The following is a 21,430-nucleotide window of genomic DNA, read 5'->3' on the forward strand; positions in this document are numbered from 1 at the left end:
GCAACTTGGATGCAATTATTGCTTTCCTAGAGACTTCCAGATTTTAGTCTCATGCTCCTCTATTACCTGCTTGTGGGTTGTATGTTTTAATATTCTTTCTATCTTACAAAAGCAATTTTGTATAGATAGAAATCTGTGCATTTCAAACAAATCTGTGTGCTGTCTGGCTTCCCAGACTAAACGTGGCTTTGAATTTTTAATGCTCGTGGCCAAAGTACTCCGAGTTCTGCCTCCCATACCCCTGCCTCTGTGATCTTTTAAAGTTAAGTGAATAACACGGCGGTACATCTTCTTTTAAAGATGTTTTTCTTTTAAAAGAAGTCTTGGAAAACCCAAAGCCTGGTTCTGTCGGGGCACTGCCATCCCTTATCCCGCTACGGGTGCACCTTTCTTCTCTGGGCTTTCTACCAGGCTGATGAGCACCAGCTAGTGGCTGAACGTGCCTAATGGCTCTAAGTTTTACTGTGCATAACTACACCTCGGTGGGGCTTACGGGGTTTTGGATCGAGCCGAAAGCTACTTGAGCCGCGAGCAGCTCTTCTGAGAAGCGTATTGTGACGAGGGAACGCTTTTGTTTGTTTAAACCATCTGAAATCTTTCTCTGTGACTCCGAACTGTGTCGGGGCAGTGTGGGAGCGGGGCCTCCTGGCCGCCTTTGGGGCCTTTTGTCCCCCTGCCCGTGCGCTGTTGCGGGAGCGGTGCCGTAATCGAACAAAGAGCGGACGCGTGGGGCTCGTTCTACCTGGCACGCGATAGAAAAGCGAACTTAATGGAAAAGTGCCTTTTAGCCGCTTGAAACGTACAATACCGCTGCTCGCTCGGTATCGTTTACTGAAGATTTTAATCTTTCTTGCTGCTTTCCCTCCACGGGAAGGGAGGCAGCGAGCGCGAAGGTACCGCCGCGGCGCTGCCAGCCTACGAGGGAGCAGCGCGCCGCTCCGTGAGGAACAGCCGCGCGGGCGCCGGGAGGCGGCCGTTACCACAGCGCCGCCCTCCCCCCTCTCTCCTCCCCCCTCTCCCGCCGCCTGCGGCCCTGCGCGGCCCCTCCAAGATGGAGGGCTGGCGAGGAGGTGAGGGCGCGGTGGCGGCGGCGGTTCGGGCCGCGGCACGGGATGGGGACGGCGGCGCCTCGCCCCGATCTCTCCTCCCTTCTCCTCGCGCTGGGCGGGCCGAGCGGGAGCGCGAGGGGAGGCCGCGGGAACCGCCGCCGAGCTCCGCGGGACCGTTACCGCCGCCCGCTTCGCCCTGCGGCGCCGAGGGACGGCCGGGGGCCTCGCGCGCTCCCTGGGGCGGGCTGGGGGGGGCGGGGGCGCCTGAGGTGAAGCCGCGGCGCGCGAAGGGGCGGCCGGGGTGAGGCCCGATCCTTCCCTGCCCGCTCGCCCTCCGGGGTGCTTCCATTACACGGCGCTTATCCCGTCCCGTTCCTCGTGCGGTTTCCATTTGCAGAAGCGTGGTGCCGCGGTGTCTGCCCTCCGGCAGGGTTGTTTTTTTTTGTGTGTCGCGCACATCCTTGCCCGAGGAAGGCGCAGGGAGGGAGCCGTGGTGTCCGGCTTTGCCCCTTAGAGCAGCGCTCAGTGTGAGACGTGTGGCTGCGCACGAGGCGGTAACGTGGGGACTCCGGGGTGAGGCGAAGCAGTGCGGGATGGTTTCCATTCAGGCGAGACATTAAATAGGATTCTTTCCCGATTTTCTTATTGTAGCTTGGTATGTGCCATGTCTAGCTTCACATGAGACCCTCCAAGAATTATGTAGGAAGGAAAATCTGAGATGTAAATCCATTGGAATCACCAACAAGAGTCTAAAGAGTTATGAGGTGGAATATTTGTGTGACTACAAGGTAGAAGAGGTAAGAGAAACACGCAGACCGACCTGATCGCTCTTTCAGCTGCAGTTTGGAAGCCAGACTGAGGTGGCTGTGCTCGTGATGTAAAGCAGCAGGCTGCCAGCACAAGGCTGTTGATGACACCAAACAAAATACCTTCTGAAGTTTGCAAGCAGAAAGTGGCGTAGCTGAGCACACGTTCAGCGTGCTGAAGGAAGCCTTTCTGTTCTGAAATTATGGAGATTTTGGAGCATAAAATGTTTCACTTTATATCTAGAAGCAAAGCAAAACGCTGACGCTTTTAGGTTGTATGTTATGGATCCTTGTTATGGATTACAATGCTTCTCTGTTTGCAGCTAACTAACTGTGCATATTTTTCTCTGCAAAGTTGTAGTCTGTTTGAAAAGTTAGGGCCGTGTGCTGCAACTGGATTCCTACAGCTTGGTCCTGCTATTGGAATTCAGCATCAGGATTTGACCTTGTTACAGTTATTACAGTTGGCCCTTCTAAAATGAATACCAAGCACGTGCTTCTTGACTGTAAATACAGCATTAAGCATTTTGAACAGATTGCTTCTTTAGGAGCACGGTTGATATAGGACGAACAGTGTTTGTTAGGTGTTAGATAAGTTTAGGATTTGTTAGGTTTTTTTTTGTGTGATACAACTATATTCTTCCTATGCATGTAAGTCATACAGCCAGATAGCATAACTTAACTGCTTTAATACACTAGCATCCCCCAGCTTAACTGCTTGTGATCTGAGATCTTCACAGCTGTGTATTTCCGTGCCCCTTGAGCTGATACGTAAAGTGCACAAAATTGTGGTATAAATTAACTTGCAAACAGAAAACTTGTTTTTTCCTTTACTTCCAGTTCTAATTGTTTTGTGGACATCAAGACCTTTCTGTACCATGCTCTAGCACTCTATGATGTTGTATTTTGGTGAATTGAATCTTGGCTAAATCTGTTATCTGTTTCTGTATTTAAAGGGCAAAGAATACTATCTTGTGAAATGGAAAGGATGGCCAGAATCTTCAAATACTTGGGAACCTCAGAAAAATCTGAAATGCCCAAAACTTCTTGAAAACTTTCTTAGTGACAAGGATGAATACTTATCTCGGATGAAAGAAGGCAAAGCACTGAAAGTGAGAAACAGTGTTAAAGCTTTGAAACCTGCAGTTGCAGATTACATTGTAAAGAAGGCTAAACAAAGAATAGCTCTGCAGAGATGGAAAGAAGAACTCAACAGGAAAAAGAATCATAAAGGAATGATTCTGGTAGAAAACACTGTGGATCTTGAAGGTCCTCCTATAGACTTCTATTACATTAATGAGTATAAGCCTGCTCCGGGGATAAATGTAATAAATGGAATAACAACTGGCTGTGAATGCTCAGACTGCCCTGCTGAGAAGTGCTGTCCAAAGGAAGCTGGTTTTATTTTGGCTTACAATAAACGAAAGAAGCTGAAAATCCAGCCTGGCTTGCCCATCTATGAATGCAATTCATTTTGCAGGTGTGGTCCTGACTGCCCTAATAGGATAGTACAGAAAGGTACACAATATTCTCTTTGCATCTTCAGAACTAACAACGGCCGAGGCTGGGGAGTGAAAACCCTCCAGAAAATTAAGACCAACAGTTTTGTGATGGAGTATGTTGGAGAGGTATGTATTTATATTACATGGGTTATTTTGAAGGAGAAAACAGGAGAAAATCTTGACGAGCTTTCTCTCAGTTTCATCACTTCCTGACTTCAGCTGTATAAATCTACTTTTGAGTAGAAGAATACACTGAATAGACATTTGTGCTAGCAGTTAAATTATATTGTCCAGAACGTCCTCCATTCCAGAGGCTGGATACGAAGAGAACACATCTTTTGTGTCAGTAAATAAGTATCTTTGGTAATTATTTCAAAATTTCAGCATTTCTAAAAATGGATCCTCCTTTTCTTTCTTGGCAGTCGCATTCTTCGTTCTTTCCATATCTTTATTGTAGTTCTTGCTGTTCCCCAGACACAGTTGTTACCAAACTCTGCACCCAGTCCGTCAGTCCAGTTTCTGTTCTGTCTGCATAGCCTCTCTCATACTATTTCAGAACAGAACTTTAATGCTCTAAAATGCAGAGCTTGAGTTCCTCTTATTACTTTGTGTTACCTGGTTCACCCTCTGTTATGCTTCTGGACCCTTTGCATCAGCTGCTTCTGGCAGCCTCTCCGATCCTGTCTGTTGTGTTTCTGCCACGTATCTGCTTTGCTGATACGATGACTCAAAACAATTCAGTCTGTCCCTGCTACAAATGCTTGTGATCTTCACTGTATTACCTCCATGCTTTGTGCCCCACGTCTCCCAACTTGTCGGGTTTGTACCCTTTAAATTAATTCCTGTAAGCATGCAGGAAGCTGCTGTGATTGCAGAACTTTGTTGCTTAAAGCAGAGATGTGGCCTGTCAGAAAAATATTTTTTTCCCTTACTTTTTATGTCTGTCCTGCTGCCAAACTGTGGTTTCTTTGCTGATGGTGCACAATGGGATACCTTTAATGTAGTGGGCTGCAGACAAAGTTTTTAAAACTGTGGCTTCTGTCAAACATTGCTGTAGTTCTTCTGCTCCTTCAAGGGTCCTCTGGATTTCCACCTCTGGTTAGCATTTACCAACATCCAAGTACTTAACTCAGGTGATGGTATTTTTATTTGTTCCTGAGTCAGAGTGCTGTGCATCAGCCATAGACAAGTTACATCCAAAGAAGCCACAGTCACTAATTAATTAATTTAGCTCTATACATGTGTTCTTTATTCATTATATACAGGATACTACTATTTCAACATGAAAAAAAGCAAATGTGATATTTTTCCTAAGCAAAATTTTTCTAACTCATGATTTTAATTTTTATTTTAATTTAGTAATAGTTAATAATATGATGCAGGTTTCTCTTTGTTTTTATATTTTTGTAGGTGATTACAAGTGAAGAAGCAGAGAGACGAGGCCAATTCTATGACAACCAGGGAAATACGTACTTGTTTGATTTGGACTATGACTCAGATGAGTTTACAGTAGATGCAGCTCGATATGGAAACGTGTCCCACTTCGTGAATCACAGTGTAAGACCTTGGTTTATATCCTAAGTACTTAGAGAATTATCCTAATTGGGCCAGAAATATCTTCTCCTACTGCTAGTATTTTCATAGTGCGTTCCGTAGTGTGTTCACGATTCTTTCTCAAGTTTTTCATGCCAATGCAGTCCAGGCAGTTAGACAGCACAATGTAATGAATAGAATGCAATACTTTTACTCAGAGTGAGAGTACATACAAAAATCTGGGAACGTAAAGCTGCACAAAGTGAGTATCCAGTGGTTCTAGGGTAGTCACTGAAATCTGCTGGTTCTAGACAACCAAAATAGGGTTGGTTTGTATGTTGAAGTGACTGAAAGGCACTAATTTGATTCTTAATCAAACTAGTGAGGAGTCAGAGATGATGGAACTGCTGCGTTGTTTTACAGCAGAGCAGGATTTCTAGGGATGTGAAATGTCATCCATCAAACATCAGTAGCTGGAAAAAAAAAAATTCCTGTGCATTCTTTGGTATTTCTCTTCTGTGAGCAACTTATTTTCCTTCTCGATATGAAATCTAAACTTGCCAGGGAATGTAAAAGTAGATTTTAGACAGGAAATTTTTTGTTGTGTTTTATTTGCTGTTGAACTGAAGTACATGAAAAATGAAACCTGAAGTGCGTTAGTAAAGAAATTGTAGTGATGTTTAGTTCAATAATGATGTGCTTGTTACTGATGTATGCAGTCTCTGTTCTACAAATACAGTACACTCGCATCTTCAAATCTGTGAGCTGATGACATCACTGGTATTTCATGCAGGCTTGGTGGGGAAAAGCATGAAGAGTTTTAGGTACGGCCTGCTCTTCACTTTTGGAAATGGAAATGAAGTATTCTTGCACTTGTAAAGTTAAAAGTCTAACTTCAAGTTTGGCTTTGTAATACGGGATGTGTTTTTCTTCTAAAAGCACGTGTGCAGTTTAACAAGTGACTGCTGTCTTCTGATACTTCATCTGTCAAAAATGAGAAAGCAGCTTATAGCTCATGCTTAGTTTGCCTGACACTGCTCCTCCTGCCTGTAATGGATCATTCAAAGCTCAGATTAGCAATTAAAAATAGTTACCTGCAGTATGAGAATATTATTTCTGGCCTAGAAGCAATGTTTGCACTCATCATTCTGCATTTACGTTTGTGTGGCTTAAGGTGCTAGGTTGTTTTTCATTCATATTATTGGTATTATTATTAAGCTTATTAATTATTTTTGTGGATTTAATAAGTAGATCTTAACCTTTGTCTTATTTTTTGCCATACTTTGAAGTTACAATTATTTTACACAGGCTGTTAGGTATTATTATAGTCTTTGTACTGTGTGAAAGTTGCCTTCTTGAAAGTGCTCTGCTTTAAGCTCTGAATGTTCTCCTTTAATGCTATTTCAGATCTGTTGATTTCAGAAGATAGAGGACTTGATTTTTAGACTTCTGTCACTAAGAACCATTTCTCCTTCTGCTGAATACTTCAGTGAAACTTAGTGTGCATTTTTTTAACAGCAACTACATTAATTTTTGCTTCACAGTGTGATCCCAATCTTCAAGTCTTCAATGTATTTATCGATAACCTTGACCTGCGTCTTCCTCGAATAGCATTGTTTTCCACAAGAACCATCAAGGCTGGAGAAGAGCTGACCTTTGACTACCAGATGAAAGGTCTGCACATTTTACGTTGATCTTGAGGGAAGTAGGGGGCACTGGCTAATTTTGTTGCAGTCTGACTAATGTCAATGTTTTAGGTCAGGCATTGCATCTCACTAGAACAGATGTCCCTCACTGACAGCGCAGACAGCGCACAACCAGAAGCTTTGTGTGCACCTCTAGTGCATTACTTCCTTCAGCACTCCTGGTTCAGAGCAAGGGGTTGTGGTTGGAACCTCTGACAAGGTAGCTTGCTTTAAAGATTTGTCACAGGGCTGCTCAAAATAGTGGTCAGGACAAAAAAACATAGTTGGAGACGTTTAGAAAAGCTTCCTTTTATTGAAGCTGGCATTTCAGGTAAACCACTTTTTAAAGAATCTCCTTAGAAGTAATTGCTTCAAACTGACAGTTATGAAGGCAGTTGTAACAGCTGAGTGATGTAAGGTACTATAGGTGTGTACAGCGATTGTTATGCAGAGACTTCAGGAAGAAATATTCTTGGTAAAATGTTACAGGCTTCTTTGATAACTGACTTTCCATTCAGGAATTCCTTTTTATTTTTATTTTTGCCCAGTACCATATGAAACGTTTGAATCTGGTTGGCAGTGGTGTTCTGTGTGTCAAGCTTTGCATGCTTGCAAACCACTAAACCACAACATATTGTTTTTCCAGCTATTTAATTTCCAAAAAAGTATTTTTATGCTTCAGAGCTGTACCACATTCTTGCAGAAGCTCTCTTTCAATACTGACCAAGTTCTTTTATTGATAACTCTTTTTAAAACTCCCCTTTTTTTTTTGTGGTGCCTGTGATAGTGATGTTCAAGGCGGACTGCAGTCTCAGCTGACCAGTACATGCCTATAGGCTTGAGCCTAAAGGGCCTGCGTTCATTGAGCTTTGGATCCTGACATGTGTGACAAGTGTTGGAAAAGCAGTTGTAATGTGGGTGTTGATAGAATTTAGCATAGCTTCACACACAGTTCTCTTAAGAGCTGGGGTGGTAGAAGGCTTTTTGAAGCCATTTGTCTATCTTGAATTCCTAGCTTAATTTCAGTCCTTCCATTAAAATGTCCTTAATTGTGTTTATCTGTGTCACAGGTTCTATAGATCTGACTTCAGACTCTGCTGATGGTCTGAGCCCATCCAAAAAGAGGATCAGAACAGTCTGTAAATGTGGAGCTGTGTGTTGCAGAGGTTATCTCAACTGAGTTTGAGTACCCAAAGTCACAAATACTTTGTTCTCTTCTAAAAGAGTTTTAAGGAGACTCTTCTTTCATACATATATTGTTCTTACAGCTTATGTAAACAGATACAATGAAAACAAGATGTTATGTTTGTAATTGAAATGGCATTGGCCAAAGAAAGAGATCTAGTGTTTCAGGTTGAAACTGATAATGTGGATTAAAATTTAATTTTTCTATCATCGTTATTTAGGAAGCAGTAAAGTATATGGTAAGAAAACTCTTTAAAATGTACCTTGATTTGAATATTAAATGTAAGCTCACAGTGGTAGGCCTTTTAGGAGCTGATTTCAGTGAGATAAAAGTGGTGTTGCATATTTTCTGTACCTTGCAAAGAAGGTATTAGAAGGCATTCAATTTGAGTCCTAAATCATAGCAGACAGTTCCTTTTTTTTTTTTCTTTTTTTTTTCTTTTTTTTTGTGCTGGTGTATAAAAGAAAGCTCAGAGAGAGAGTAGCAATAACATCTATGGCACCACAATAAGAGGCATCGGACCACGTCTAGAAGGCGGCTCAGAGGAATGCAAATTGGAAAAGCTCCACTGAATTCCACACAATAAAATCATCGGTATTCGTTGAGTCTGGGGGTCTTAAACATCTTTATCTGATGTCATGTTGTTTAGGAGCTTTATGAATAGAACTTCTTAAATCATTACATTCTTTTAGTTCAGATTCTGTAGGAAGTCTTCTTTTCTGCACAGAATTTGTAAATATTGGGTTATTATTGGTAACACACACTGTTTTGTTTTCATTGCAGAAATTTGGCAGTCATTGCTGAAAAAAAAAATACTGACTACAGTTTGGGAATAGAAAATAAAGTAATTTAAGGAAAGCAGCCTATTGCCCATCAACACTGATGCATTCTGGAGATATACTTAGTTATCTGTTAGGTGTAGAAATAGCCTGGGAATTGATTTGTATTAACAGTTGTTTTTGCTTAAGTTTTTACATACTGTGACTTTTTTTTTTTTTTAACCTAGTGACAGATTTTTAAGATATTAGGCCTATTTTTCTCGTGTTGCAAAAATATTAACTTCAGTGAAGTTAGGCTAGGGTTGAGCTACCCATTTGCTGTAGTCATTTGTAACATGTTCTTGAATGTAAAGGCTGAGAAGAATACTGTTCTTCAGCTGCTTGAATCATTTTATTATTATTACCTTAAAGTTGTCTTGATCTGTTCATAATATGTGCTACGTTTTGCTTGGCTTCAAAGACACTGAAGAGCACTTGAGTTTGGTTATCAGAGGAGTTACAGCCAAGGCCCATGCTCTGGGGATATTTGAAGGGCTTTATTCTCATGGATAAAAAAGCTTGTAAAACTTGCATGTTGCTTACAAATACTTGCTTACAAAATGTTGACAGTCAGGCAGAATGTTGTTGCTCCCTAAATGGATGCTAGCTATGTATCATAGGTCAGCTAGTTGCCTTTATAAGGTGCACAGCTGTTGTCTCAGGTGAATGAAGTCAAGTACCCAGCATGTATCAGTTTCCTTAATTTGTTAGAAAATGCCTTAAACTTCACACTAGTTCTCAGCACTCCAAGAAGAGTGTTTCAGAGGATAACACAGGTTGTCTGTTGATTAAGAAGCACCGTTGCATTGGCACTGAACATCTGGCTCTTTGGCAGAAAGTGTCATTTTTTCATGCTTAGAGACATTAAAATCAGTTTCACAGTTGGAGCGAAGAGTGTGGGCCACTCTAAGTCCTGTCTGAGTTTTGTAATCAACAACATGAAGAGATAAATGTTGAAATTGTTGTTTTACATGAGTAGGAGGAAACTTGCTTATGTTTAAAAGTTTTTGACATTAACAGGCTCAGCTGTATCCACACACTTGGATAAATGTTCAATCTAATCAATTCATAAAATGTCACTTCTCCAACAATTTTTAATTTATTGATGTGGAATGTTGGAGCTTTAACAAACTCTAGATTATCTTCTGTCATTTGGAGTTGTTTGCTTTCTCTTGCATGTAGCCCAATTTAGAAACGCATTCCACACGGATGGAATCTGCAACCTCCAGCTCCTGAATCTGCTGCAGTCTGCAGCCTTTCCTCGGTACAGTGCAAGAGTTCTGCAGCAAGACATAGATTCCTTACCTCATCGGTTTCTCTGGCCTCTTCTGTGCAAGTTGACAGAATGGTTTGCCACCCTCTTTGATTTAAAAATCACAAATAAATACACATTCAAAGATAAAGTCTTACCAGTTTTACTTGAGTTCCGTGTCTGCCTTTTTCCCAAGGCAGTATATGTTATCACCAGCATTGAAGTGACAAACACTGTTGTTCTAGAAGGATATGTATGTTACCTCTTGTGTGTTAAATAAAGGACCTTTAATTTATGTTCTGGGAGGTAACAGTATTTTGTATTTATTTGAAGTAAAATCACATATCCAGTTTCTAATTTAGAATACTGAACAGTGTTTATATCTACGTATTCAGTGCATTTGCGATTGGTAACTGAGCTTAACTGAATACTGCATCACCTTTAAAACTCCTGCTGTTTCTATGAGTTCAGGGGGGAAACAGCCAGATTGGAAAAGAAGAAGAAAGGTATTTTCCATTTCTTAAGGAGCCTAAACCAGCCTAGTTTCTGCCTTTGTTTTGCTTTGTGGTCTGTTAGCATCATGGCCACTACTTCAGTTGTGTATGTGTACTTCTTAAGAGTCAGGTAACCTGTGCTCTGTCATCTGGCTTATTGTTTTTGTTGGTTTTATTTTCTGAGGTAGCAGAACTAATGCTGCAAGATTATCTGTAAGATTGTCTATTTATTTAATCTCAAAGTTAAATCAAGTCAATCTTTGGGTTATTTCAAATGTATGTCTTAGGACTGTGTACTTTAGCATATGCAGTTTGTAAGCTCAGGAACATTTTCTTCTCATAATGTGTGATCTCTAGTATTGCTATCTTCCTACAGTTTTTGACAAAATAAATTAAATTTAGTTTTTTTTTTCTTGCTGTTGTCATTTTTGGGGAAGAAAACATCTTACACTGTTAGCTGTAAGAGTGCAATTTGTTGCTGTCGTATACACAGATGTTTTAGCACTGAGAGGACTGTAGCAATCATGAGGAAATCGTGTGTTTCCTATTCAGTTCATGGCAGATTGGAACTGGTATAAATAAGTGAGGCTCCCATCTACTGAAGCACACTGTAAACTCAGCCCTGATCTGAAATTTATCATACAGTTAAGGAATCAAGCCAACAGACAGAATTCTGCTCTCTGTGACTTTATTCAAAGGTAAATACGACAGGAGTGTCATTCATTTTAGCCTGCTTAAAAAAAAAAAAGTTGATAGGTCTGTATTTTGGACTTTAAAAAAATCCCAGGAACAGAGAGTAGGCAAAGTGACAGTGGAAAAAACACATGGATTTGAATATAATTCAAATCATACACAGATGACAGCAGTTTTTTTTCCCTGCAACTGTCTGCAGTAGCAGGATGCTGTTTTTTTAATATTTGCATTTCACTCCAGATACCAGAAAAACAGATGTATGCAGTGTGGAGAGCTGTCATGCTGAAAGTCTTTTTAATTATTCAGGCCTTAAGCCTCGTGGACTGGGAAACTTAGAGGTTACTTCTGTTGTTTGGATCTTTTTTCCTGAAAGGATTGAAGTTTAACAAGAACCCAAAGCTGCAATGCCAAACCAAAACAAAGGAATTAACAAGTGGTTGCGTGTTAGATTTAAACCACAGGCACTGAGATACGCTATCTGCTCAGTTTAAAGAGAGATGAGTTTGATTGTACAAAAACACTGCTGTCATTGGCTCATCTGTTCTGCAGTTCTTTAAAATAACCACAGTGAAAAGCTGGGGTTTCAGGAAGTTGAAGGGCAGCTCATTTCAGTGTTTGCATGGCCATTCAGGGAAGATGCCATATTCTTCCCCCCATAATTAAACATGTGGTATTATATTAAAGCTTGAGATCATGTGTAGAAGGCAAACTCTTAGAGCTCATGATGAAAGAAAACACTAAATTTAATTTAGTGTTCCACCTCTAGTTTTCTTTGGTCTGTTTTCAATCTAGTTACACCCTTAGAGAACCAAACCTTAGGAGGTAGAATGCTTTTATAGTCCTTTTCAGAAACACTTTCAATATTTCATGGAAAGAACAATAAAGTTATACAGACTGCAAGTCTATTTGTAATTGTAGTACAAAAATTGCATAGATTAGCATAAATGCAAATAACAGCAATAAAAGGAAGAATAATTTCTTATTTAAAGAACAAATTTCACTATTACCGTGATATAATCAGTTCTACCTCTTTTCAGGAGAGTTTTTTCTCATTATGCTTTCACCTGCTGCTAGCTTCTTATATAAGTAGTGCAGTTTATCTCGTTGAGGTATTTCAGCATCTGGAGTTAAGGGGATTTCAAAGTCAGAGGAGCTCTGAGAGTCCCTCTTCAGTTCTAGATCAGGAGTCCTGGAACTGTCACTTATTTCCACCAGCAGATCTTGAGTTGAAGCAGTGCCAGCTTCTGCATCTTTGTCACAGTCTTCACTTTTCAAGTCACAGATGACATCAGAAGCACAGGATGGATTTTGGCCATGTGGTTTCCACTTACTGTCGTCAGCTTGACTGTCCTTGGGGGTCTCGTGTGATAGCAAAGCTGTTCTGCTGCCACATCTGCTGAAGCAGCTGAAGTCAGCAGCATTTCTCTCTTGGGAGGTAATGAGAACTGTGTCCATTTGGCTATCCCAGCCCTGGCTCCCTTGCTCTGATATGTGTGTCGACTGAGAAGAATTCTGGGAGGAGATGTGAGTTGAGTCACTCACTCCATCCGAATCACTGAAGAGTGACTGGGACCCACCAGCATCTGCTGAAGATGGGAAGTTGTCCTCATTTTCAGAGCTTTCATCTACTTTGTTACACTTAAAAAACATATCCCAGCGAGGGATATCAGCATTAGACTCCTGTTGGTTGCTAGGTATTCCATTGCAACTTGTTATGGAATTGGCATCTGGCTCATGGGAAAGAACCTGAGCTGTGTTTTTTTCAGAATCATCTTCTTTGTCATCATCGTCATCATCATCATCATCATCATTTGACTCCTCACAGTCCACGAAGTCTACCTTGAGAGAGGTGTAAGTTGTGTTTGCTCTGTAGCTTTCTGTGCTCTCATTTATGTTTCTTTCAGCATTTTCAGACTGTGCAGTTTTGGATGGCTTACTTTCTTCTCCCTGATATCTTGCAATCTTAGGCTTTGCAGAGGTTAGTTCTGTATCGAAGAGCTCATCTTCATCTGTCAAGGAAATTTAAAAAAACAAAACAAAATAAAGAAAATTTTGTTGAGAGCAGAGTTTGGACAAAAGATAATTTAATAAAGTTATTCAATTCAAAAGGAAGCTTAGCAGGACTTTAGTGAGCATGCTTACCTTGCCTAAAACCTTACAATCTACAGCAGTTATTCTACCATTTTGGTTTTCATTATTCACAGTGTTACTGAATTCAATCAGAACCTTCTTCATTGACTAGATGCCTTAAGTTCTAGCATTCTGTTGGAACAGTGACTGCACTGGTAAAGGAGATCTCTTAAACAGTAACCCTCAGAGCCATTACTTGCCAAATCAGATACTTAAAAAGGAGAAGAAATACATCAGCAAAAGGCACTATTTAAAGGAAGTGGGCTGCATGTTATTAGCAAAGTTATATCTGCTTGCTAGACATAAACACAAAAACCAGAACTCTTTACACTAGAACGAGGAGAAAGTTAATCATAGAAATAAAGGGGTCTCTAAGAGTGTCAAACATCTATGAAGTTCTTGTTGCTGAAGGAACTAATGTCACTTTTTCCATGTTTTGAACAAAGGCTGACTCAAACATAAAGTCAACAGGTGGGAGAGTTATAAGCTGGTAGGGCAGGTGCCCCTCTGGCCTTCATATGCATGGTGCAGATCACACATAGTGCTAGTGGATACTGATCTAGATTCGTTTATCCAGACCTCAGTCATGTTTTGCCAGGACTACATCTACCCTGCATACCCAGCACTTTGAAAATAGCTGAAAAGAATGCAGCATGCCCAAAGTCATCCTCTAGTTATGTGGGTTTCCAGAGGCTTTATGGAGCACCCACTGCTGTATATAGCAACCATTATAATTTCAAAAAGATACTAGGTGCTAAAAAGCCAGCTGTTCAGGATAATGAAGAGGACCTATTCTTCTGAAATACCACACTGTCCTTCCACAGGACACAGGATGTGATGCAGGGAAGTTTAAAACTAGCTTTATTAGTGATAGTCTAGGATCGTGGAACAGAATCCTAAAAATGTACAGGCTGTTAAGTACATTTTAAAACTGCAGTTAAATGCATTTTACTATCATCACCCTCCTGAAACCCGATTTCATTTAATTTCTATTTCTCTTTTCTAGCTGTACTTTTTTTCTTGCTTTGTACACAAGCTATTGAGCGCTGTGGCTTTTGGCTCCTCTAGTCTTTGACTTTCAGTTAGGGACAGTACCATTATCAGAACTTCTCACCTGTATCAGATAAGTTTCTTTTGCAGGCTCTCTTCAGTGTTCCTAAGGGCTTATACTTGGGTTCTGTGTTTCTCCTGTATGATCTGCATAACGGCTGTAATCTGAAGTTAATGAAGAAATCAGCATTGAGAACTCAGCAGATATTTTCAGGCACAAAAGCAACTCTTTTGACATTGCTTCATGCCTTTAACAGGCACTGCAGCAAAAGTGTGAAAGCAAATGCAGCAATAGGTGGGGAAAAAGTTACCACTTCGGTGAGCTGAGACAGCTTAAAATGCTAAAAAAAAAGATCTGACATTCTTATTTATTTACCTTAACATGTACAGCATTTGTAAACTACCTTTTAGGCCCTTGTTTAGAGAAGATAAGATGACAGAGTTGAAACTCTGACTGCAGGTTTATTCAATTATTGCAAAGCATCTCCTTTCCTATTAAGGAAAAAACAAAAAGGAGCAAAGAAAGAAGTCCTCATTTTGTTCACATTGAGTAATATCACTACTATTCTACTCCGTAACACAACTAAGCTGCCACGACCTTTATCAGCATGTGACCACAGGCCTGTGTGATACTGTACATGGGTGCCTGCACAGAGACTGGGAGTTCAAAGCGCCCAAAGAAATTCTTTCTTAGAAATTTCTCAAAAATAGTACTGACAAGCAGAAATAGGTCAATAGGTAAAGAAAGTGGGATAAATGTATATTCAGATGCCACCCAAACACAGTTATCAAAAAAGCCTCTACATAGACATAACTAAGAAAGAAGTTTAGAGAGCTGAATATAGATTAACAGAACTGCTTTATCAGTAGAGCTAAGCAAAAGGCATTGGTCTGCTTGAAAGGCTGGGATTCAGGAAAGTTGTGATCCTTGCAAGGACACGGATTAGCTAACCTTCACTCACAAGTCAGCTTACTGTCACTTACATTTCCATAACTTTGTCTTCTGACCCACCCACTGGCAGTACGTTGGGATATACATTCACAGGACAGATATAGCTCAAAAAATCCTTAATCTAAATTGAAGAGAGGGAGAAACTGTTTAAGAAGTTGGATCAACAGTTAATAATTCCATTTAAAAACTGCACAGTAAGTACTCTCCAATTATGTGATATAAAGAATGACCCATAAGTCAGATACTATGGAAGTGTAGCAATAACAGGTCTGAAAGGATGCTAAGAATTCAGAATTCACCTAACCATCACACAATATCACCAACTTCACAGACAATCACCAGCTCTGAAAGAAAACATCTGACAGACAGCAATGATGACTCCAACAAGTTCCCTGGGATTCAGTGCTTCCCCATCCTCACTACTGCAGATCTTATCAGTCTTGCATTCTTCCTACTGGACTCTGAGTCCTTACTATTTGCAGATGAGAACATCCCTTGCAGTCTACTCAGCACTACAAGTATACAAACCTCACTGTATGAAGAGTGGAAAGAGAAACAAGCTCGGTATGTACTCTCTCCAGTCCTACAAAAAGAAAAATAAGAGGCACATAAATTAGCTGGTTTTCAAGCTCACTTAACAGGCAAGATTAACTTAATCCATAACAGTCCATTCTGAGATTCAGTTACATAAAACTTTGGCAAGATACACACCTAAAATGGATTTCTGTATGGCCTAATGCTCATAGAATCATAGAATGGCCTGGGTTGAAAAGGACCACAATGATCATCTAGTTTCAAGCCCCAGCCATGGGCAGGGTCGCCAACCAGCAGATCAGGCAGCCCAGAGCCACATCCAGCCTGGCCTTGAATCCCTGCAGCGATGGCACATCTACAATCTCCTTGAGCAACCTGTTCCAGTGTCACTACCCTCTCTGTGAAAAACTTCCTCCTAATATCTAACCTAAATCTCCCCTGTCTCAGTTTAAAACCATTCCCCCTTGTCCTATCATATCCACCCTCGTAAACAGCCGTTCCCCCTCCTGTTCATGTGCTCCCTTCAAGTACTGGAAGGCCACAATGAGGTCTCCCCAGAGCCTGTTCTTTTCCAAGCTAAACAAGCCCAGTTCCCTCAGCCCTTCTTTATAGGAATGCTCACCTCACTATTACATTGGTCTTCTTGATCCTTTCTCCAAACCACATAGTGGAGGGTTTGATGCTAATTACATGCAAGGGAGTTCCATTTTGGCAAGTGATTCCACAGGGCAGCCTGTTCCCTCGAAAGTAGTCATCGTCCTGTCAAATACAAAATCAAATTAAGTCCAATCTTGATATTTTCCCCAAGAAATTAAGCCACACAGTATCTAGCCAAACCAAATTTTCACTTCCAGCTCTTCTGAACACCATCTCTTCTCTGTTGCATTCTGCTTTCATAGCTGACAAAGCAAATCAAAGACCAATGCCCCAGTGCCATGTACAGTTCTACCTGCCACTCTTTCAAGTTGCAGCCTTCAGCTTCAGACATGTTGGAAAGGGAGGGTCATAAATTTCAAGCACACAGTGCACAGCTGCAGGAGGCATCATACAGGCTGGTTTTGATATATGAAAATGAATGGTACCTGACTGATTTAGTCTGCTGTTTGTCTTACTTCATTTAACAAGTTTCAGAATGCAGTTCAACTATTTCTAGCATCATCTATTATCTTTTCTAATTAAAAGAAAAAAAAAGCCTTAGCCTGCTAAAATCCTCATTTTCTACTGCATCAAGCAACTATTTGGGCCAAGTTTGCTCTAGGATAGCAGCAAAACATCTACAATCAGTTCTTCATTGCAAGGTTAGCAAAGGCTTTCCAAAATGATACACACCTTAGGATGTCGACAGGCATGAATCTGAGTGTATCGGTCTGTAGTTATATGGTAGAGGATTTCTGGCATATTTTTGAACATATCAAGCTTATTCACATGTACCTAAAAAAAAAAAGGCAAAGTTTACTTCTTAATTAGCTCACGGTGTTTGCCAAACTGCAGCTAGAGCACAGATATGGTTCTGCTCTCAACAAATGCCAGTAGGGATTTATTAATGGGTAAATATCCAAGTGGAGAAGTGTCTTGGATATATAGAACAAACAGAATGTAGCTCCTGTGCTACAGAGGGCTGAGTACTCATCAGAGAAAATTAGAATGCATCTGCTATTTCTGTTGTGCAAATAAGAATTTTACAAGGTATAAAAGAAAGAGGTAAATGCTGAGCTGAAAAATGGGGATTAACTTCTCCCTTGAGAGTCTAGATGTTCCGTAGATGTCACACACTGAAACCAAATAGTTAACTCACTTCTGAGCACAACTGTAGTTTTTTTTTAAGCACGGTGTGCACACCATTCACATACAGTAGTTCTCTAAACGGCCATTTCCAGTTCAGTTCATAGTTACTACACAGGATCTGTTCTAAAACAATTACCTTGATTCCAAGCTCCTCACTGAGGTTTATGAATAAATACTCATATCCATAAGCAGCTTTGCAATTCAGCCACACAACATGATAGCGACTGAGCGAGGTCCAGCTTCGCACTAACTCTAAGATCCCATTTAAACACTCCTCCTGAAAGGTGTAGAGAAACACTGTGATTTGTCTCAGAAGATATCTGTAAAGTGCTATGATTTGAGAGGCAATACCATTTCACATTTTCAAGATTTAGCTAAAAAAAGGCTCATTAATTTATTAGTGGCTTTAGGACCTTTCACAGCCTACTTAGACTTACCCTGCTTGGTATATGATAAAATCTAGGATCACAAAAAGTGGTGTCCAAATAAACACTCTGGATGTCTTTTACTCTGAAAGAGAAATGTGATATCAGAGTGAGCAATGCATTGCAGCACTAAGATACACTACTTCCTCTCTCCTCAAACAGGATGCGATTCTTCCTCTTTATTATAAAGAGCAAGTCAAAAAAAGCTTGTAACTGAACTGCTTACTGCAAATATATTTAATAAAAAGTATATATATATATGAAATAATTCCCAAATTGCCCACGTTCATACGACCTTTTATTCGTTCTAAATCCCACAGATAGACAAAACTCACCAGGAACTGAATTAAAATGCTAGTGCTTTTTCTCATACCTGGTCCCTGAATGCAAAAGCTCCATTCGGGCTGCTTCTCCTTTTGCAAGCCTGAAATCCCCTGTATACAGCACAGTGCCATTTTCACCTTGAAACAGAAACCTACACAGAGAAACACTTCCATCAAACTCAATGAAAAACATTAACTGTCAAGTGTCAATTTGTTACTTTGCTCAATACATGTCTGTGTGAGCAGAATAAGGCATAACAGCAATACGAGGCTCAATTTTGTCCCAATAATTCAATCAGTATGGGATAACCCAGCTATCCACTGCATCCACAACCATAGTATTTATTGAGAACTTTGTAGGACAAATCTCCCAGCAGAAACACTTAGAATACTGAATAAGACATACATGACTGATCCTGGACAGTGGCCAGCTGGCAGGAGTGTCACCTCTATGTCTTCTTTCTGCAACAGAGGAGTTAGCATTATTTTCACACTGGAACAAATACTACTGGTACTTTCTCTAACAAAGTGAAGGCAACTCTCCACAGCCACCTGCATCACTTCACATTGACTTTGAATGAAAAGACAGTCTCTTCACATTCCAGAAAGCCCTGGAGAGCAACAACTGTCTTTTCATGGCAGAAGAGATGACTGAACATTGGTGCTGATGAGAGTCAGCCAGAAGACAGCCCTATTTCTTTGGTTCCTAGCAAACAAACATGGAAACATCCTGGTATATGCTTTGCCTGGAGATGATCCACCAGACCTGCAAGTTCTACACTTAAATTTGGGTGAAAAATCACAGAAACAATGCATAAACTTGAGATCCCTAATACAGAGGAAAGATATTATCAGAAAAAGCACTCTGATAATAAGAAGAGTGGAGAAGAACTCATGTGGCTACACATTTTGGAGGAAAGAACAACATATATTTTAAAATAGCTTGTCCACTTCTGCTGTTACAGATAAACTTTACTATCCATTACAAACATATGATTTTTCTTTTTCTTTAACTTACCTCACCAGTTGTTTCATCTACTAAAGAAATCTGAGTAGGAGTTTCAACTTCCAGTGCAACCTGTAAGAGTGAATAAATGCATTACATGATTTAATGAACACCGTGGTTCACGTTTGAATAAGATTTCATTATGTAAACACCTAAATAGTCAATATCTAAACAGTAAAATTAAGCTGACTTCCTGTAGAAAGTCATACATTTCTATTTCCAGTGGATAAAAAGGTTGATTTCTAAAAATGGAACAGAGATACCTCAATCAATGTGTGCACACTTAAATAAGTATGTTGGACTCTCAACAGTAAGCAGTCACACTTCTCTGGTGGGATCACATGCCTTGTTTTTAGATAACTGTAATGCTCAACTCCTCAGTCCCAGAGCACACCAGTGATCTTGCAAGGTTAGGTCTCCATGCTGCAGCACAGCTTCTCACTGTTCCCTATTACCAGAAGCAGAGTTCACCAACTGCATGCAGCAAGCCTTCCTGTGCTTGTACAGAGGAGACTAATTTAGAGATGGCAATTAATCTCCCTATTTTGGCATGCCCTATGTTAACTCAGAGTCCTCCAACATACATGCTCTGTGCCTTTCCCATCATATTTGTATGCAGCTGTTTTGCCAAGAAAAAGCCAAAGTGAAAGACTCCTGTCATCACCCCTCTAGGTCTGACCTCCAGCTTCTCAGCTTCTCAGCCCGCTCAGAGCAGGTTTACTCTGCATCTGGATTTTTTTTTTGTGCAGTTTTACTGCACAACTGGATTCACAGAACACCCCATCCCAAATTTCTGGGCAGTTCCATGTGATCCATCCAGCAGGTACTCACAAAAGCTGAGAACGTATGGCTTCTCCAGCACAAACAAAAATGCTCATCAATCAGACAACTGTCAGACTCCCAGATTGCTCCAAAACACAGATATGCACGTCAAAAAATATTTTATACTAAGAATTCAAACCATTTGGAATTTAAGAATTAAAAATTAAAGAAAACTTACTATGTGATTCTCCCAAAACTCATATTTCGAGTTAGTCAATAGCAATTCCTTAGTTACTGGAGAGCAATATAACTTAACTTTCAAGCTGTAAGGGAAAAAAAAAGAAAAAACATGAGTGCTTTTGTTTGTGTTCTTTTTAAGCAGAGGCAAGAAGCAATCTAAAGATGCATCAGATGCACCAAGCACACCAAAACACACGCACACAGGCCCCTCTGTCACCCAAAAAAGACCTGCAGAACAGCAAGCCAGCAGTAGCTGTGCTGCACCAACCTGACGTGGGATCAGGAGGAGCTGCTGCACTTTTGCAGAGCAGGCTCTTCTTCAGTGCAGCAGACCCAAAATCTTACCTACGTGTGTCTGTGCACGTATATTTTGATGCAGGCATAAAGGAAGCGTGTTGTAGGTGGCCACATGTATGGATATCACTGCTTGTTTGCACACACACCAAGGTCTGCTCCAGATGTTCATGCTTTCCCTGGAATGCACTGGAACAGGTTGCCCAAGGAGGCTGTGGATGCCCCATCGCTGCAGGCATTCAAGGCCAGGCTGGATGTGGCTCTGGGCAGCCTGGGCTGCTGGTTGGTGACCCTGCACACAGCAGGGGGTTGAAACGAGATGTTCATTGTGGTCCTTTTCAACCCAGGCCATTCTATGGCTCTATGATTAGGCACTGGGACAGTTTGCAGCCAGCAGAACACGGAATAGATCCTACAAAGCTCTGGTTTTTGCACAGCACAGGGTGATCAAAGTGATTCTTTGCTTGCACTTGAGGAGATGCAGCATCTACTCTAATAGCTGCAGCAGTGCCCAGGACCCCGGGCACTGAACCTCAGTTATCTCTGCGTTCAGCAGCTGGGCTGCTTTCACTACTGCGCTGCTGCTCCGTGCCGGCTAGCTTCCTTCCATACAATTCAATACCTGCTCTGCAGCCTCCTCCTCAGGGCGGGCGCCTTCAGCCCCTTCATGTGATCTGAGGAGAAACGGCACAGCGGTCAGGGCGGGGAGGACCGCGTGGGGGGAGATACCATAGAGACGGGCGGAAGGAGGGGAGGCTCACCCTTGTGGCAGTGCGACAGGAAGTAGGCGCGCGCGCGCAGGTTGTCGTGGTCGAAGCGGTCGATGGACAGCTGAGGGTATTCGCGCAGCCGGCCCCCGAACCGGCTCATGGCGGCCGCTTCCGCCTCGGTACGCCCTCACCGCCTCGGCC

At 41.2% G+C, this 21,430-nt stretch overlaps 2 protein-coding genes across 4 annotated transcripts; one reads left to right on the top strand and one right to left on the bottom strand.

Annotated features, from left to right (window-relative positions):
* Positions 1–868: 868 nt before the first annotated feature.
* SUV39H2 (SUV39H2 histone lysine methyltransferase) lies at positions 869–10,712 on the top strand. 3 transcript variants are annotated; one of them, XR_004166414.2, is made up of 7 exons: positions 964–1,070; positions 1,701–1,846; positions 2,812–3,483; positions 4,768–4,914; positions 6,435–6,564; positions 6,648–6,795; positions 7,646–7,730. XR_004166414.2 is itself a non-coding variant. In XM_031589638.2 (6 exons), exons 1-6 carry the CDS (start codon positions 1,052–1,054, stop codon positions 7,753–7,755), a joined length of 1,224 nt encoding a protein of 407 aa, XP_031445498.1. In that variant the 5' UTR covers positions 869–1,051; the 3' UTR covers positions 7,756–10,712. The 3 variants fall into 3 exon arrangements, 2 of the variants coding, with proteins under 2 accessions (XP_031445498.1, XP_031445576.1); XM_031589638.2 differs by lacking the exon at positions 6,648–6,795 and having other exon boundaries at positions 869–1,070; positions 7,646–10,712; XM_031589716.2 differs by lacking the exon at positions 7,646–7,730 and having other exon boundaries at positions 6,648–7,639.
* A 118-nt stretch (positions 10,713–10,830) lies between these two features.
* On the bottom strand, positions 10,831–21,409 carry DCLRE1C (DNA cross-link repair 1C). Its single transcript, XM_031589439.2, has 14 exons — positions 21,281–21,409; positions 21,142–21,193; positions 20,224–20,308; positions 19,236–19,295; positions 18,624–18,679; positions 18,268–18,369; positions 17,907–17,979; positions 17,606–17,746; positions 17,014–17,115; positions 16,307–16,443; positions 15,679–15,733; positions 15,183–15,271; positions 14,263–14,363; positions 10,831–13,027 (listed from the first exon to the last, which is right to left on the bottom strand). Exons 1-14 carry the CDS (start codon positions 21,387–21,389, stop codon positions 12,042–12,044), a joined length of 2,148 nt encoding a protein of 715 aa, XP_031445299.2. The 5' UTR covers positions 21,390–21,409; the 3' UTR covers positions 10,831–12,041.
* Positions 21,410–21,430: the final 21 nt, after the last annotated feature.

Source organism: Phasianus colchicus, chromosome 1 (genome assembly GCF_987193195.1).
Source record: "Phasianus colchicus chromosome 1, bPhaCol1.hap1.1, whole genome shotgun sequence".
NCBI classification, from domain to species: Eukaryota; Metazoa; Chordata; class Aves; order Galliformes; family Phasianidae; genus Phasianus; species Phasianus colchicus.

Bases quoted from the DNA above. Each gene is read 5' to 3' on its own strand.
- SUV39H2 (XM_031589638.2), top strand. The intron at 4,915-6,434 runs GTAAGACCTTGG...TTTGCTTCACAG, and splicing joins CCCACTTCGTGAATCACAGT to TGTGATCCCAATCTTCAAGT. The intron at 6,565-7,645 runs GTCTGCACATTT...TCTGTGTCACAG, and splicing joins CTTTGACTACCAGATGAAAG to GTTCTATAGATCTGACTTCA.
- DCLRE1C (XM_031589439.2), bottom strand. From the start codon at position 21,389: ATGAGCCGGTTCGGGGGCCGGCTGCGCGAATACCCTCAGCTGTCCATC. The intron at 16,444-17,013 runs GTGTGTATCATT...TGTATTTGACAG, and splicing joins ATGCCTGTCGACATCCTAAG to GACGATGACTACTTTCGAGG. The intron at 15,272-15,678 runs GTTTGTATACTT...TCTTCAATTTAG, and splicing joins TCCACTCTTCATACAGTGAG to ATTAAGGATTTTTTGAGCTA.